Genomic DNA, 15351 nt, shown 5'->3' with positions numbered 1-15351 from the left:
ATCAATCTAACTTTTTCCGTCTAAGACAATAAGGAAAGGGAGGTTTTTGTTAAGTTTTTCAAAAGTTTTAAGAGAAATATTTATTAAAATGAAACTATAAGAGAAATTTTTATGATTGTCAGAAACTTCAAACGAAGTTTTTATATTTTACCCTAAATAAAATAATAAGAAAAGAGTCGTGACGGAAAGGAATCCTTTACCTTTCTACGCTAACAGCAGCAGAAGGCAGAAGCAGAGTGACCATGATCCTTCGGTTAAATAATGAGATCGGATTTGGTCTGAGAAATGGTATTGACATCTCCCTTCGATTGCCACGTGCCGCTCATCCAAAGCATCATCAGACACGTTTGACAGGTCCTTTAAATCCTTTAAAGTTACATGTGGCAAGTTAATAATCCACAGACCATGTTAAATTAGTACCTTCTATCAGTGCGTAATAATTACTTGTTTGGTATGTGATTTACTGATTTTGTCCTGCCCACGTCTAAACTATAAATTCTAATGATGTATGAATTTTCCGAGTTAAAAGTATCCATATCCGAGTCTGACAAGGCCTCTCTTCACTCCTTTTAGTCCTCACTGAACGCGACTACCCAACGCCACCTTCTCCATTCCCGTCGCTCTTATTACGATCGTCGATCGGGAGATTAATTTGAGTAGAGAAGGAAACAGTTCCTATTAATTGTTCGAGTTGCGCTTTTTTCCTTGCTTCCTTTAGATTAAAAGGTAAGGAATTTCGATGTTTTTTTCTCATGTTAATTCGATTGGAGATGGTTTGACTTTAATCCTGTTCTTTTTTTTTGCGACCTTCTGTACCTGATCGGTTATTCGTATTTTCTTGGGGTTCTGGATTCCACCTGGGTTGTTTTCGAATGAATTGAATTTTCTTTTAGTTCCATCTTTTTATTTTTCTTGTCTTCTCCTACTGAGGTTCTTCGAATTTGTTTGGTCCTCTTCCACTTTTTTATTATCACGGTTCATGCAAGCTGGATTTCTATGTTTATCCGATTTCCTCTCAGCAGATTTTTAGTTATTTAAAGGATTCGTTTTCTTAGCTCAACGTTTAATGTTGGATTGATTTTTTTAACTCGAGGAGATGCTAGGCACCTAGAATTTGATTTAGATGCTTGAAATTATTGGATTTGAATCAGTATGCCAGAACTAAGAGTGCACCTCTTTGGGCGTCTGTGTACAAGTATCATATCTCTCGTTCCGTGTTCCGTTCGACAGGTAACAGGGTATTTGTTGCAATTTGAATTCTGCAAGACACTATTTGCAAACATTTCTGGATTTTGGTAAATGGGATCAGAGGGGCCTCCAGTGGTAACTGTCCACGTTACAGGATTTAAGAAGTTCCATGGAGTTTCAGAGAACCCAACTGAGATATTTGTCAGTAATTTGAAAGAGTTTGTGAAGAAAAGGGGATTGCCAAATGGTCTGGTTCTTGGAAGTTGCAATATTCTTGAGACTGCTGGGCAGGGAGCTCTTGCTACCTTATATCAGATATTGGAATCTTCTGTCACTGGGCAGGACTGTGAACCATCAAACTCAAAGAACATTATTTGGGTAAGTTGTTCTCACACCTTTGTCTGCAGCTGCATCTTAGCCAGATGAGTTTTGTCTGTAATTAACCTATGCAAGTATTACTTGCATATTCATTTAGATGGGACGTACGCTATTATCAGTTGTCATTGTATTTCTGGGCTAGTTCATTGACGTCTGAAGCATATAGTGCTGACAAAGAACAAAACATACAAAGTAATATGGTACACTGCAACTCAAGTCCTTCTAGAATATTAACCTAAAATCTGGACCAGTTTCCTAGATGATACAGTTTGCATTTTATATTAGAAGTCTTATTGAGTCCCTGGCTGGTCTCTGAAGAATCTGATCTGGATACCAGCTTTTAGCAGACTATATAACTAGTTTTACTACTGATAGATTTTGTGAATAGTTTTCACTATGGTAATGTTTGGAACTGATGCCTTTTCTCCACTGCCGACTGTTGCTGCCACCTAGGTGTTTTTCAATGCCACATCAGCAAACCGTTTCTAGCAAAGGTATAAAAATGAGAAAACATCACACACCTTTTCTCAATTTCCAAGGCATGGTCTGAGATTTTTTTTTTCCGGACAAACATCCAACCAAACAGGCATCATTCCCCCTAGCACTGAATCTCCTATGTGGCACCGAGGTGGCACCCTTTAATGGGAAAACGACATTGGTTCCAAACATGCCCTATATATGCAATATATCTTAGTTTGTCTGCAGTCTATGCTTGCCAAACACTTCTGCTTGGCCTTCATGTCACAACTGGATTATGCTTCAGAATCCAAACTCCAACATTGTCTAGTATGCATTCTAAGTTTGACAAACGTTTTAATTGGAATCAAAATCCATAAGTACCAAAGAACTTTATGCTTTGAAAGCTCAAGATCATTTTGTTCGGACAAATGCATCACATTGTCTTGTCTATTCTAACAACTTGTTTTTCAGCTTCACTTTGGGGTTAATAGTGGTGCAACTAGATTTGCCATAGAGCATCAAGCAGTAAATGAAGCCACTTTTCGTTGTCCTGATGAGCTGGGATGGAAGCCTCAGGTTAGACAGTTAAATTGTTCTGAAACATCTTATTTCAATTTTATCCACCTTTTTGAATTGTTATTTATTAGGCTGAGCTTTTTGTATGTTTCAATATGCAGAAAGTCCCCATCATTCCTGCTGATGGTAGCATTTCACGAACACGAGAGGTACAATGGATCCTTGATTTGTTTATTTGTGCCCTACATATTTCCATTTAGTTATGGTAAAGCCTTATGTTTTATGCAGATAGATCATTTTTTAATCAAATTTTATCATCTCTAAGAATTGTAATTTGAACGAAGATGGGTTGGGATTTTGATTTGTGCATTAACTTGACAAGTCTCATCCCTGATATTCAGGACTAGCTACAAGAATCCTTTTCTGACATTACATTTCATTTGAAAGGATGATTCAATATTCATGTTACAGCTTGGCAATATAGTCACATTGTTCAAAACAATGCATCAAATTGCTCAATGAATTTGTATTAGCACACAGATCCTGTCTTCCAGTCGCAAAATTTACCCCTACTCTTTGTGTAACATAGAGCCTTCCTATTTGTGAAAATACATGCCATGACTTGATAACTAGTATTTTTAACTCAGTTTATCAAGGTCAGGAGTGGAGTTAACTTGGGAATCCTGTAACAGTTTAAATTTCTATAAATTATGATTACATGGCATTGGTTCTATATTCATAATTAGTATTTTCAAAATGATAATCACAAATTATAAATTTATAACTTTAGATGGCTTGTTTTGGTAAGGTAAAACTCCAATACAAGGTAAGGTGTAGGGATCATATGCATAGGGGACTGAACATGTGGTCAATCCAGCAGGTCCCCTATCTAATGGATAGGCAGGTTCATATAGGGAGATTCCCTGGTTGAACCAATGAGGAAACTTTTCTTTTCTACTAATTTGTTTCAGATTTTTATAGAAGGAAAATGAAATGAATTTATTTTTAAAATTTGAAGGACTTGGTATTCTTGTTAGAACAGTTGAGTGACTAAATCAGGAGTCAAAGGAGTCACCACCATGATTCAGCTCCCCATGCTTGGGAGTGGAGTCAATTCAGGGGAGTCATGCAGTCAGATTCTGAAGTTGGCAAGCTATGATGCATGGCCACAACTGCACTGTTGAATTTGCAAGAGCACAAATATCTTGGTCATGTGGTTGGCAGTTGGCTTATAATAAGGTTTTAAGTGAATGCCATAGTGGATTAGCAATCATGAGATGGATATCATGGGTTAACTGAAATCAAAAGGGGTTACCTAATGCAAGTTGGAGTTAGTAAAATCTGCAGTTGCTCAATATTATACCTGAGTAAATATTTAATGATTCAATACTATTGTTCCTTCATGCGATGAGGGAGATGCAAAACTCAGTTATTTTAATCAAAAAATCTGTTGTTCAGCTCAAATGACAATGGAACCTAAACTGCAATGTGACAGTAGTAAAGCATAGAAGTTACTGTCACTATATTGGAATCCATGACCCAGAAAGTACAAGAAAAATCATTGAATGAATTGGTATTTTTTGGCCATTCATTATCCTAGGTTATGACTTATGATATGCAATTGCTTTACAGGGGCTAGTTTTTGAGGAATGATGCCACATATTGCAATTTCTTCTGTTTCTCCATAAAGCTTTGATTTGCATTGTCATTGCTATAATTTTATCTTTCACTCAATGGGTGGACATGTAGTGCTGGCAGTTGCATTTTAAATTAGAATAATATTACAATTATCCCAGCTACCACTACTGAGTGGGGGCAGACTTAGAGAAGAATATCTGACTGGTAGGTTAGAATTCGATTCACCTTGTTCATCTCTAACCTATCCTGCCAGTTTCCATGGTTCCTTTTACAGACAATTGAGCATATGCTATGCTAACATGGGGTGATGAAGAAAAGATTCTGTTCAAGGGGAAAAAGTGTCTTAGAGTAATATACTAGGTTATGAACAGGAAACTGGTCAGGTTATAGTTATGATGGATATGCAGAGTTGTCTTTCCAGTTGTTACAATCTTCTAAGGAACGTGAATAGATTAGTAGTTCTAAGGTATACAAGGGGTTAGTGGACATTATCTAACTTATGAAAAGTAACCATTGCAGGAAGCTTATCTTAGTTCTAAACTGTGCAGTCTTTTTTGTGGAAATTAGATCCTTTGATCTCTTCCTATAAGCAAATAAGAACAAAATGCCTTCTTTTCCACTGCTTGAATAAATTAACCAGAGCATCTTTCACTGCAGGGAGTCTGTAATGTCTCTCTGGGGAAGGGTAAGAGTGTCTGAACTTCAGATGCAGGACAACTAAGAAGGATAGGGTGTATTAGTGTTTTAAAACACATCCCTGAGATTCATCTACGCACATGAGTAAGGTTGATTTTAAGGCATGTGCCTCACTTGAACCTAAGAAAGATTTTTCAGGACATGGAGGGAGTTAAAATTGTATCAACACTGAAAACACCTTGATGTTTATGTTTTATTTCTTCATAGTGACAAAAGTAATTCTTCATTTCTTCTAGTTAAGATAGAATACGAGGCAACTAGAGCAGAAAGGCCAGCTGAACCAAATATCTTGTCAACCTGGCTATCAAACTGGGTGTAAAGAGTAAACTAACTATGACATCATTCTATGTATACTTCTTGTGATGATTGATTAACCCAGGTTGGACTGACTTGGTTGACCGATGATGTTGATTGATATTGGTAGTGCATCTAACATACTCTGCCATATCCCTTCTTTAAATGCTTTTATGTGGGCCATTGGCAACACTTAAAGTTTTATGTAAGCTGGTTCCAATGCAAATCAAATGAGTGAGCGGACTTCCTGTATTAAGTTCATCCTTTCAACTGAATTTGTTTTATGATGCCTTACATTAACTGATGTGGACATCCATTTATGAGGACAAAAATCCATATAGAGAGAAGTCTGGTTAAGTGAACATTATTTTTTGTTTAGTCTCATTTTTCTATATGATGTGATTAATAATGTTGGGGTTTCTACGGTAGGCTCCATCACAAATGCCACCTATACTGCTCTGTTGGTAGATAATTTAAGAAGTTATTGTGAGTTCAGAAAACAATGATCGTAATACAACAGTATACTGTCAACTCATACCCTGCCAATATCCTTCACAAGAGTCCTGTTTATTATGTTGATAGTGCTTCAAACTAAGTGGACGTAGTGGGTGATTTACTTCCTAAATGTTAGGCACTATGATAGTGCTTCAAACTAAGTGAACGTAGTGGGTGATTTACTTCCTAATTGTTAGGCATTATGTTAGTGGACTTAGTGGGTAAGTTACTTCCAAATTGTTAGGCACTATTTTGAGTTAGTGAGCCATGTTTATCCACTTTCTAATTTAGTTGCTTAATTTTAGCTAAGGTTAGTTCAGCTGTAAGTCTATATATATTTGGACCTCTGATGTTGTTTTTTGAATGAAGAGAATTGAATTCGAAGTAGCTTTGTTTTCAAAACAAAAATTTCTGTTCTTTTCCCAACAATTTCTTTGGTATCAGAGCTGCGTTGGGTTTTTATCTGGGCAAAGGGTAAAGTAAGAGAGAAAAAAAGAGAGTTCCGCCATGGGAAGCAATGGAGCCAATTCATCAGCTCTGCCCTTAATTCCAGTCTTCAAAGGGGAAAATTATCACTTCTGAAGCCTCAAAATGAAGACCATGTTCAAGTCTCAAGAGCCGTGGGACTTGGTGGAGAAGGGATTTGAAGACACAAATCCGACCGAGCCTGATCAACGGTTGCGAGAAACCCGTAAGAAGGATGCAAAGGCTTTGTTCCTCATTCAACAGGCCCTTAATGAAGAAATTTTTCCAAGAATTGCAGCAGCTAGCACCTCCACTCAAGAATGGGAGATTCTGAAGCAAGAATTCTTGGGCGACAAGAAGGTAATTATTGTTAAATTACAGACTCTTCGTCGTGATTTTGAAACATTGGCCATGAAAGAAAAGTAGCTTTGTTTTTTGAATGAAGAGAATTGAATTCGAAGTAGCTTTGTTTTCAAAACAAAAACTTCTGTTCTTTTCCCAACAATTTCTTTGGTATCAGAGTTGCGTTGGGTCTTTATCTGGGCAAAGGGTAAGAGAGAAAAAAAGAGTTCTGCCATGGGAAGCAATGGAGCCAATTCATCAGCTCTGCCTAATTCCAGTCTTCAAAGGGGAAAATTATCACCTCTGGAGTCTCAAAATGAAGACTATGTTCAAGTCTCAAGAGCTGTGTGACTTGGTGGAGAAGGGATTTGAAGACACAAATCCGACCGAGCCTGATCAACGGTTGCGAGAAACCCGTAAGAAGGATGCAAAGGCTCTGTTCCTCATTCAACATGCCCTTGATGAAAAAATTTTTCCAAGAATTGCAGCAGCTAGCACCTCCACTCAAGCATGGGAGATTCTGAAGCAGGAATTCTTGGGCGACAAGAAGGTAATTACTGTTAAATTACAGACTCTTCGTTGTGATTTTGAAACATTGGCCACGAAAGAAAAGTAGCTTTGTTTTTTGAATGAAGAGAATTGAATTCGAAGTAGCTTTGTTTTCAAAACAAAAATTTGTTCTTTTCCCAACAATTTCTTTGGTATCAGAGCTGCGTTGGGTCTTTATCTAGGCAAAGGGTAAAGTAAGAGAGAAAAAAAGAGAGTTCCGCCATGGGAAGCAATGGAGCCAATTCATCAGCTCTGCCCCTAATTCCAGTCTTCAAAGGGGAAAATTATCACTTATGGAGTCTCAAAATGAAGACCATGTTCAAGTCTCAAGACCCGTGGGACTTGGTGGAGAAGGGATTTGAAGACACAAATCCGACCGAGCCTGATCAACGGTTGCGAGAAACCCGTAAGAAGGATGCAAAGGCTCTGTTCCTCATTCAACAGGCCCTTGATGAAGAAATTTTTCCAAGAATTGCAGCAGCTAGCACCTCCACTCAAGAATGGGAGATTCTGAAGCAAGAATTCTTGGGCGACAAGAAGGTAATTATTGTTAAATTACAGACTCTTCGTCGTGATTTTGAAACATTGGCCATGAAAGAAAAAGAATTTGTGCAAGTATTTTTATCTAAGGTGTCTAGAATTATTAATCATACGAAGTCATATGGTGAAAGTGTTAGCAATGTAACTGTTGTGAGTAAGGTTTTGAGGAGCCTAACATCAAAATTCGATCATGTAGTTGCTGCAATTGAAGAGTCTAAGGACTTGTCTACTTATACTTTTGATGAATTAATGAGTTCTCTGTTAGCCCATGAAGCTAGACTGAGCATATCCTATGAAAAGGTTGAGGAGAAGGTTTTTCATGTTAAGGGGGAGTCTTCCTACAAGGGAAAGTCCGAAAATTCTGGAGGCCAGGGACAGAGCAGAGGTGGTCGAGGCCGCGGTGGCGGTAGAGGAAGAGGCCAATTTGGTGATCAACGCCAACACAAAAGCACCATCCAATGTCGATATTGCAAGAAATTGGGTCACAAAGAAGTAGATTGTTGGACCAAGCAGAAAGATGAGCAGAAACAAGCCAATTTTACAGAAAAAGTTGAAGAGGAGAGCAAGCTATTCATGGCTCATTCTCCTATTGATAATGCTTCCAATGGAGTTTGGTTTCTGGACAGTGGATGCTCCAACCATATGTCCGGAACAAAGTCTCTTTTTAAAGAACTTGATGAGTCACAGAAAAGTGAAGTTCGACTCGGAGACAACAAGCAAATGCAAGTTGAAGGGAAATGTACAATTGCCATCAAAACCTCACAAGATAATGTAAAACTTCTCTATGATGTGCAATATGTTCCTAATTTAGCTCATAATTTGTTGAGTGTTGGACAATTGATGGATGGTGGATACTCTATTTTGTTTGATGATGGTTGTTGTTCTGTCCAAGATAAGAAAACAGGGCACAAAATAGTTAGCATTCCTATGGCACAAAATAAAATGTTTCCGTTAGAAGTCTTTGAAGTGAGAAATTGTGCCTTGATTGCTAGAGCTAGTGATGCAAAAATATGGCATTTGCGTTATGGGCATTTAAATGTGAAAGGGCTGAAATTGTTGGCTCAAAAAGATATGGTTGTTGGGTTGCCAAAAATTGATGATCTTGATTTTTGTGAAGGTTGTGCCTATGGAAAACAAAGTAGAAATTCATTTCCTGTAGACAAGTCATGGAGGGCTTCTGATTGTTTTGAATTGGTACATGCTGATGTGTGTGGACCAATGAGTATTGAATCATTTGGTGGAAGCAAATATTTTTTGTTATTTACTGATGATTACAGCCGCATGAGTTGAGTGTATTTCTTGAAATTCAAATCAGAAACTTTTGAAACTTTCAAGAAATTCAAAGCATTAGTAGAGAAACAAAGTGGGCATTGTATAAAGGCGCTCCGTTCTGATAGGGGTGGTGAATTTACCTCTAATGAATTTAATGTTTTATGTGAGGAAAATGGCATTCATAGGGAGTTGACGACACTGTACACATCGGAGCAAAATGATGTGATTGAGCGGAAGAATCGAACGGTGGTTGAAATGGCAAGAAGCATGATGAAAGCAAGTGGTGTTCCAAATCAGTTCTGGGCAGAAGCAGTGGCAATAGCAGTTTATCTTCTCAATATCTCACCTACAAAGGCTGTCATGAACCGGGCCCCATATGAAACTTGGAAGGGCAAGAAGCCACGGGTAAGCCACTTAAAAATTTTTGGTTGTATAGCCTATGCCTTGGTTACTTCTCCAACCCGCAACAAACTTGATGAAAAATAAAAAAAATGCATTTTTGTTGGCTATAGCCCTCAATCCAAAGCATATAGGTTGTATAACCCTGTGGGTGGCAAAGTAATTATTAGCAGGGATGTTAAGTTCAATGAAGAAGAAACTTGGGCCTGGAACAACGACAATGCAACACCTACAACAACACAAGTTACAGAAGATGCTAGTATAACTCCTGTGACAGAACCTCCAGAACCAGCTAGTCCATATGCTGGTAGCAGCAGCTCAACCATTTACTCATCTCCCCCCAGCAATAGTAGCGCATCTACTCCAACAAGCTTGCAGTCCTCATCTTCAAGTTCCTCTAGTGAAACACCTCCAAGAAAATTCAGATCATTAAGGGATATTTATGCTTCATGTAGTTTTGCTTTGTATGTTTCTAACCCCACTTGTTATGATGAAGTTACAGAAAGTCAAGTTTAGTAGGACGCAATGAAAGAAGAGATGTCGGCTATTGAAAGAAATGAAACTTGGGAATTGATCAATCTACCAGAAGGCAAGAATGTTATTGGGCTCAAGTGGGTGTACAAAATAAAGTATCATGTTGATGGTACTATACAGAAACACAAAGCTCGGTTGGTGGCGAAAGGGTACTCTCAGCAGCAAGGTGTTGACTTCAAAAAAACCTTTTCTTCGGCTGCTTGCTTTGAAACGGTGATAACCTTTCTAGCCTTGGTTGTACAATTAAATTGGGTTGTGTACCAGTTTAATGTTAAATCCGCCTTTTTGAATGGAGAACTAGATGAAGAGGTGTATGTTTCTCAACCTGAAGGTTTTGTTAGTGGTGATGACAACAAAGTTTACAGGTTAAAGAAGGCTTTATATAGCCTAAAGCAAGCCCCGCGAGCATAGTACAACAAGATAGACTCCTACTTTTAGGAGAATGGATTTGAAAGGAGCAAAAATGAGCCAACGTTTTATGTGAAGAAACGAGGTAAATCTGAATTTTTGGTGGTGTGTCTTTATGTTGATGACATAATTTATATGGGATCTTGTGAGTCTCTTGTTGAGGAATTTAAGTCTTGCATGATGAAAAAATTTGAGATGTTAGATTTGGGTTTGTTGCATTATTTTCTTGGTTTGGAGGTGAACCAAATTGCAGATGGGGATTTTTATTTCCCAAAGGAAATATGCTAATGATTTGTTGAAAATGTTCAATATGTTAAACTGCAAAGCAGCTCCAACTCCCATGAATGTGAATGAGACACTCATAACTAATGATGGCTCTAGAATGGCGAGTGCGAGGTATTTCAGAAGTATGGTTGGCGGTTTGAACTACTTGTCTCACACAAGGCCTGATATAGCATTCCCTGTTAGCGTTGTCTCTAGGTTTATGCATAGCCCAACAATGCATCACCTCGGGGCAGCAAAGAGGATCCTTCGTTATGTTGCTGGAATTGTTGATTTTGGAATTTGGTACTCAAAAGTATCAGATTTCAAACTTCTGGGTTTTACTGACAGTGACTGGGCAGGTTGCTTGGATGATAGAAAAAGCACTTCCGGCTATGTTTTCTCCCTTGGTTCGGGTGCTATTTCATGGAGTTCAAAGAAGCAAGATATCGTGGCCTTGTCATCATCAGAAGCAGATTAGGTCATTGCAACAACATCAATTTGTCAAGCAATTTGGCTAAGGAGATTGTTAGCTGATTTTTGCCAAGTTCAAGAAGGTGCAACTCAAGTGTTTTGTGACAACAAGGCAACCATTGCTATGGCGAAAAATCCAGTTTTCCACAGTAGAACAAAGCACATTGACATTCGCTATCATTTCATCCGAAATCTGGTTGCTGAAGGAACAATAGCAATGAAGCATTGTGGGACCAATGAGCAAGTAGCTGATGTTCTGACCAAGTCACTACCACGTGGCAAACACGAGTACTTCAGACTGCAGATGGGAGTAACAAGCTTTGAAGCAAGGGGGAGTGTTGATAGTGCTTCAAACTAAGTGGACGTAGTGGGTGATTTACTTCCTAAATGTTAGGCACTATGATAGTGCTTCAAACTAAGTGAACGTAGTGGGTGATTTACTTCCTAATTTTTAGACATTATGTTACTAGACTTAGTGGGTGAGTTACTTCCAAATTGTTAGGCACTATTTTGAGTTAGTGAGCCATGTTTATCCACTTTCTAATTTAGTTGCTTATTTTTAGCTAAGGTTAGTTCAGCTGTAAGTCTATATATATTTGGACCTCTGATGTTGTTTTTTGAATGAAGAGAATTGAATTCGAAGTCGCTTTGTTTTCAAAACAAAAATTTCTGTTCTTTTCCCAACAAGTATGTTGAATATACAAGTATATGTGGTTATCCTAAATTGAACTAAGTCAATGCAATTGAATCTGCTCCATGGGTTCTTCGTTTCCATATTGCATTTGGATTTGGACTTTGGTAGGGGTGTTCACGGGTTGGGTTGGGTCAGTTTGAGTCATTTTCTTCAACCGACCCGACCTAGTCAGTTTACTTATTGACTAAATCGAAACCAACCCTGAAATACCTAAATCTAAATATCTATTTATATTTAGTTTATTTCTTTTTAGTTTTTATGCAAAACCAAAATATATATTTAAATCAATTAGTTTTTTAGGCAAAACTGATTTTTTTGTCTCTCTCTCTCTCTATATATATATATAAATTTATATAAAACTGAATTAAATATTGTACCGTTGTATTATATTTGTATTTGTTTTATGCTTTTAGCTTTTATCATAAATAACCATTTTTTTCAAAGTTCAAACAAAACACGAATAAAATATATCAACATTTAACATTATACGGTAGGGACTAATTACTAATTACTTAAACATATAGGAACGGTTTGGTTTGGTTTCCGAACCGAATTGTTGGTTTATTTTCTCACACAAACTGAAACCCACTGATGGTTTTGAAAAACTGACCAACTCGAGTTGGGTTGGGCCAGTTTGGTAGGTTTGGTTGGTTTGACATTTAATGTGAACACCCCTAGATTTTGGAATTCCATTTACGATATCAATAAAGGTGCTTTCATTGTACTTTGTAGCAAGAGCCAACTTTATAGGACTGCTTTAAGAAGATAATGACATGAGGTTGCTTCAAATTTGACTTTTCTCTCTGTGTTCCACTTATTCTTAAAATCATTTCCTGTTAAACTTCATGCAGACTTCTCTTCCAATTGATGAGATTACTAAGACCTTGTCAAAGAGGGGCTACGAGGTGGTGGCCTCTGATGATGCAGGCCGGTTTGTATGCAACTATGTTTATTATCACTCTCTCTGGTTCGCAGAGCAGCATGGTACCAAATCTCTCTTTGTGCATGTTCCTCTCTTCCAGACTATAGATGAGGAGACACAAATGCAATTTGCAGCTTCCTTGTTGGAGGTACTTGCATCTTTGCAGTAACATCAGCTGAAATATTTTCTGCATAAGGGTGAAAAATTGTTGTGTTGTGAAGTTAAAAATAGAGGAATTTGGATGATGGAAGGTTGAAGGAGAAAAGTATATATTTCGATTATGTATTTTCTTTATTTCTGATCATAAAAGTGTCCCAATACCAATTACCAATGTGTAGTCCATTTGCTTCAAGTATGAAAGTAATAATCCATGTAGACACACATGATTGACTGGTAGCATGCAAATGCATCGCCAATGATGTAGTTAGTGAATTAGTACGACGGCTCTATTTCTAAATATTGGACTTCTATGCCAGGGTGGATGATATGTCCCAACTGGTTTGTATTTGTAACCCTAATATAGTATTCCCATTTCCCAGTAAACAGATAAACGTGTTTGTGGGTTCATTAATTCCTTGTCATACACTTATTGTATATTAGGGTGTGGGCCATTCTTCTCAAGTTGCAAGCAATATGCATGTACGTATTGCAATCCAGATTTCCCACTAACCCATTTAAACAATGTCACCTGTCTCTAAACATGTTTTAGAATCCTGCTTGATGCGAGCTTGGATTGGTGGTGAGAGGATCGCCTGGAACGTCATCTTGCCACACAGTGATCCTGGGTTGGGTCTATGATTCATCTACCGAGGAAATTGGTCATGCTCATTGACCATGGGCTGGCTATACAAATCAATCCCTTCTATTCCTAATTGGTCTTACAGGAATGGTTATACAAAAGTCAAAAACTGTGATAATTGGAAGCAATGAATAAGTCGGCTACAGAAAAATGCAGAAACAGTAGTATTGCCATCAGCATCCCCGACGTTTACAAACTTATCGGGGTTACTCATTAAATCCAGCAGCTGCTCCAACACATTCAAGCGCCCATGCTTGACACAGAAGTGCAGAATGGTCTCACCACGACCAACAAGTTGAAGAACCGTTCCAGGTTTCTCCATAACTAGCTCTTTAATGGCATCCACTTGGCCTTCAATTGCTGCTAGATGGAGAGGAATCATTCCATCTGTATCGTGAGCAAGGCAGAGGCCAGGGCCAGAATCTTGATCCAGCAAAGCTTTCACGATTTCAAGGTGCCCTCTTGCTGTTGCCAAGTGAAGCGGAGTATGTCCTCGTGGGTCTTTGAGGCGAGCAAGTTCAAGCTTGTGGCTCAAGAGCAGTTTAACAAAATCAATGTGACCGCGGGTTGCTGCTATGTGCAAAGGAGACTCTCTGATGCAACCCACAACCACTCTATCAAGAATTAGATTGTCTTTTTCAAGCAAATCGGACAAGGACTCTGCATTCCCTTGCAATGCTGCTTCACGAAGCTGTCTCTCCATTTTCATGCTTTCAGGAAGCCCTTCCCCCATTCTCTGGTTCTTGCTCTTGCTCTCAAGAAGCTGCGTGGATCTCCATTAATATTCCATTGCTCTCTGTTGTTCTTGCTCTTTCCTCTTCATTTGGGATAATCGGCAATGAACTGGTTTGCCTTGTTTCAGTTGCAGACAAGAAAACAGAGTAGTAGTGTCTATACTCGATTGAGTGTCTATACTCGATTGAGTTAAGTATGAAAGCGTGTTATGGGCCCACGCGTAGGATCTAGTCACGGGTCGATCCATCGGGAGAGACTCCTGTCTTTCCTTGCCCTTGCCCTTGCGTACAGACCCTATGGTGGCAATCACGTGGGTGATTTGTCCAAGAGATCACCCGAACTCTCCTAGTGGGTGATTTGTCCAAGAGATCACCTGAACTTTCCTTACTCTCCTTCTTGACTGCGAAAAACTGAATGCTTTATTTCAATTCGTGGCTCCTTAAATAGGAGATTACAGAAGGAAATTTCTAATTAAACTCAAACTCCAACTTGAATTCAAACTCCTAATTACCTACTCCTATTGGTAACACACTTTTACTTAAGATAAGATAAGGATAAGATAAGATAAGATAAGGGATAAGGGATAAGGTAAGCTGGCGGTGAGTTGGCGGGTAGAGCTGATGTGGTAAGATAAGTGTGGGTCCGGCCTGGTGAGCTGTCATGTGGGCCCCGCCCTATTGCTGCTGCCGGACGGTGCGCGCGTCTCGCGGTGCTGCTGCTGTGCGGTGCGTACTGCTGCCGTGAGGTGCGTGCTGCTGCCGTGAGGTGTGTGCTGCTGCCGTGCGTTGCGTGCTGTGTGCTGCCAGGCGGTGCATGCTGCGTGCTGTCGGGCGGTGCGTACTGCCGTGCGGCGCTGCCGGGCGGTGCGCTGCCAGGCGGTGCGTGCTGTGCGCTGTCGGCGGTGCGTGCTGCTGTGCAACGCTGCCAGGCAGTGCCTGCTGCTGTGCGGCCAACTGTGCGTGCTGCTGCCTATGACTACGCCGCAGTGCGCTGCCGGTTGGTGTGACCACAACAAAGCGGAAGTACAAGCAAGAAAAATAAGGGGATATCTACCTTTTCTAGCCTGTTCAAAACAAGTTGTTAACAAAATTGATGCAGATTCAACATGAATTGGAGCTGGGATTTTCATACATCTTGATTAAGAGATTAACTTATATATGAAGGGTTTTGAGAGGTTCAAAGGGCATCTGAGATGGGAACGTCCTAATCAGCATATTGTCCTGTGAATATAGCAAATTCCGGCAACACTAGAAAGGAGAGGGTGAGAGGAATTTCAAGGAAATCGTGCACAAG

At 39.2% G+C, this 15351-nt stretch overlaps 2 protein-coding genes across 5 annotated transcripts; one reads left to right on the top strand and one right to left on the bottom strand.

Annotated features, from left to right (window-relative positions):
* The first annotated feature begins 516 nt into the window (after positions 1-516).
* LOC104611235 (Peptidase C15, pyroglutamyl peptidase I-like protein) lies at positions 517-13036 on the top strand. 4 transcript variants are annotated; one of them, XM_010278210.3, is made up of 5 exons: positions 517-726; positions 1231-1566; positions 2497-2601; positions 2703-2750; positions 12454-13036. In XM_010278210.3, the coding sequence occupies exons 2-5, from the start codon at positions 1300-1302 to the stop codon at positions 12691-12693; spliced, it is 660 nt and encodes a 219-aa protein (XP_010276512.1). In that variant the 5' UTR covers positions 517-726; positions 1231-1299; the 3' UTR covers positions 12694-13036. The 4 variants fall into 4 exon arrangements, 3 of the variants coding, with proteins under 3 accessions (XP_010276512.1, XP_088742490.1, XP_088742491.1); XR_016068547.1 differs by lacking the exons at positions 517-726; positions 1231-1566; positions 2497-2601; positions 2703-2750 and adding exons at positions 6143-6489; positions 6650-7021; positions 7180-7560 and having other exon boundaries at positions 12454-12592; XM_088886364.1 differs by lacking the exons at positions 517-726; positions 1231-1566; positions 2497-2601; positions 2703-2750 and adding exons at positions 6149-6489; positions 6650-7021 and having other exon boundaries at positions 12454-12904.
* Positions 13037-13179: 143 nt separating this feature from the next.
* LOC104611273 (uncharacterized) lies at positions 13180-14447 on the bottom strand. The gene has a single exon (XM_010278259.2). The coding sequence runs from the start codon at positions 14054-14056 to the stop codon at positions 13415-13417; it is 642 nt and encodes a 213-aa protein (XP_010276561.1). The 5' UTR covers positions 14057-14447; the 3' UTR covers positions 13180-13414.
* Positions 14448-15351: the final 904 nt, after the last annotated feature.

Source organism: Nelumbo nucifera, chromosome 4 (assembly GCF_055504915.1).
Source record: "Nelumbo nucifera cultivar China Antique chromosome 4, China Antique-T2T, whole genome shotgun sequence".
NCBI lineage: Eukaryota > Viridiplantae > Streptophyta > Magnoliopsida > Proteales > Nelumbonaceae > Nelumbo > Nelumbo nucifera.
This window is presented reverse-complemented; position numbering and strand designations above follow the sequence as displayed.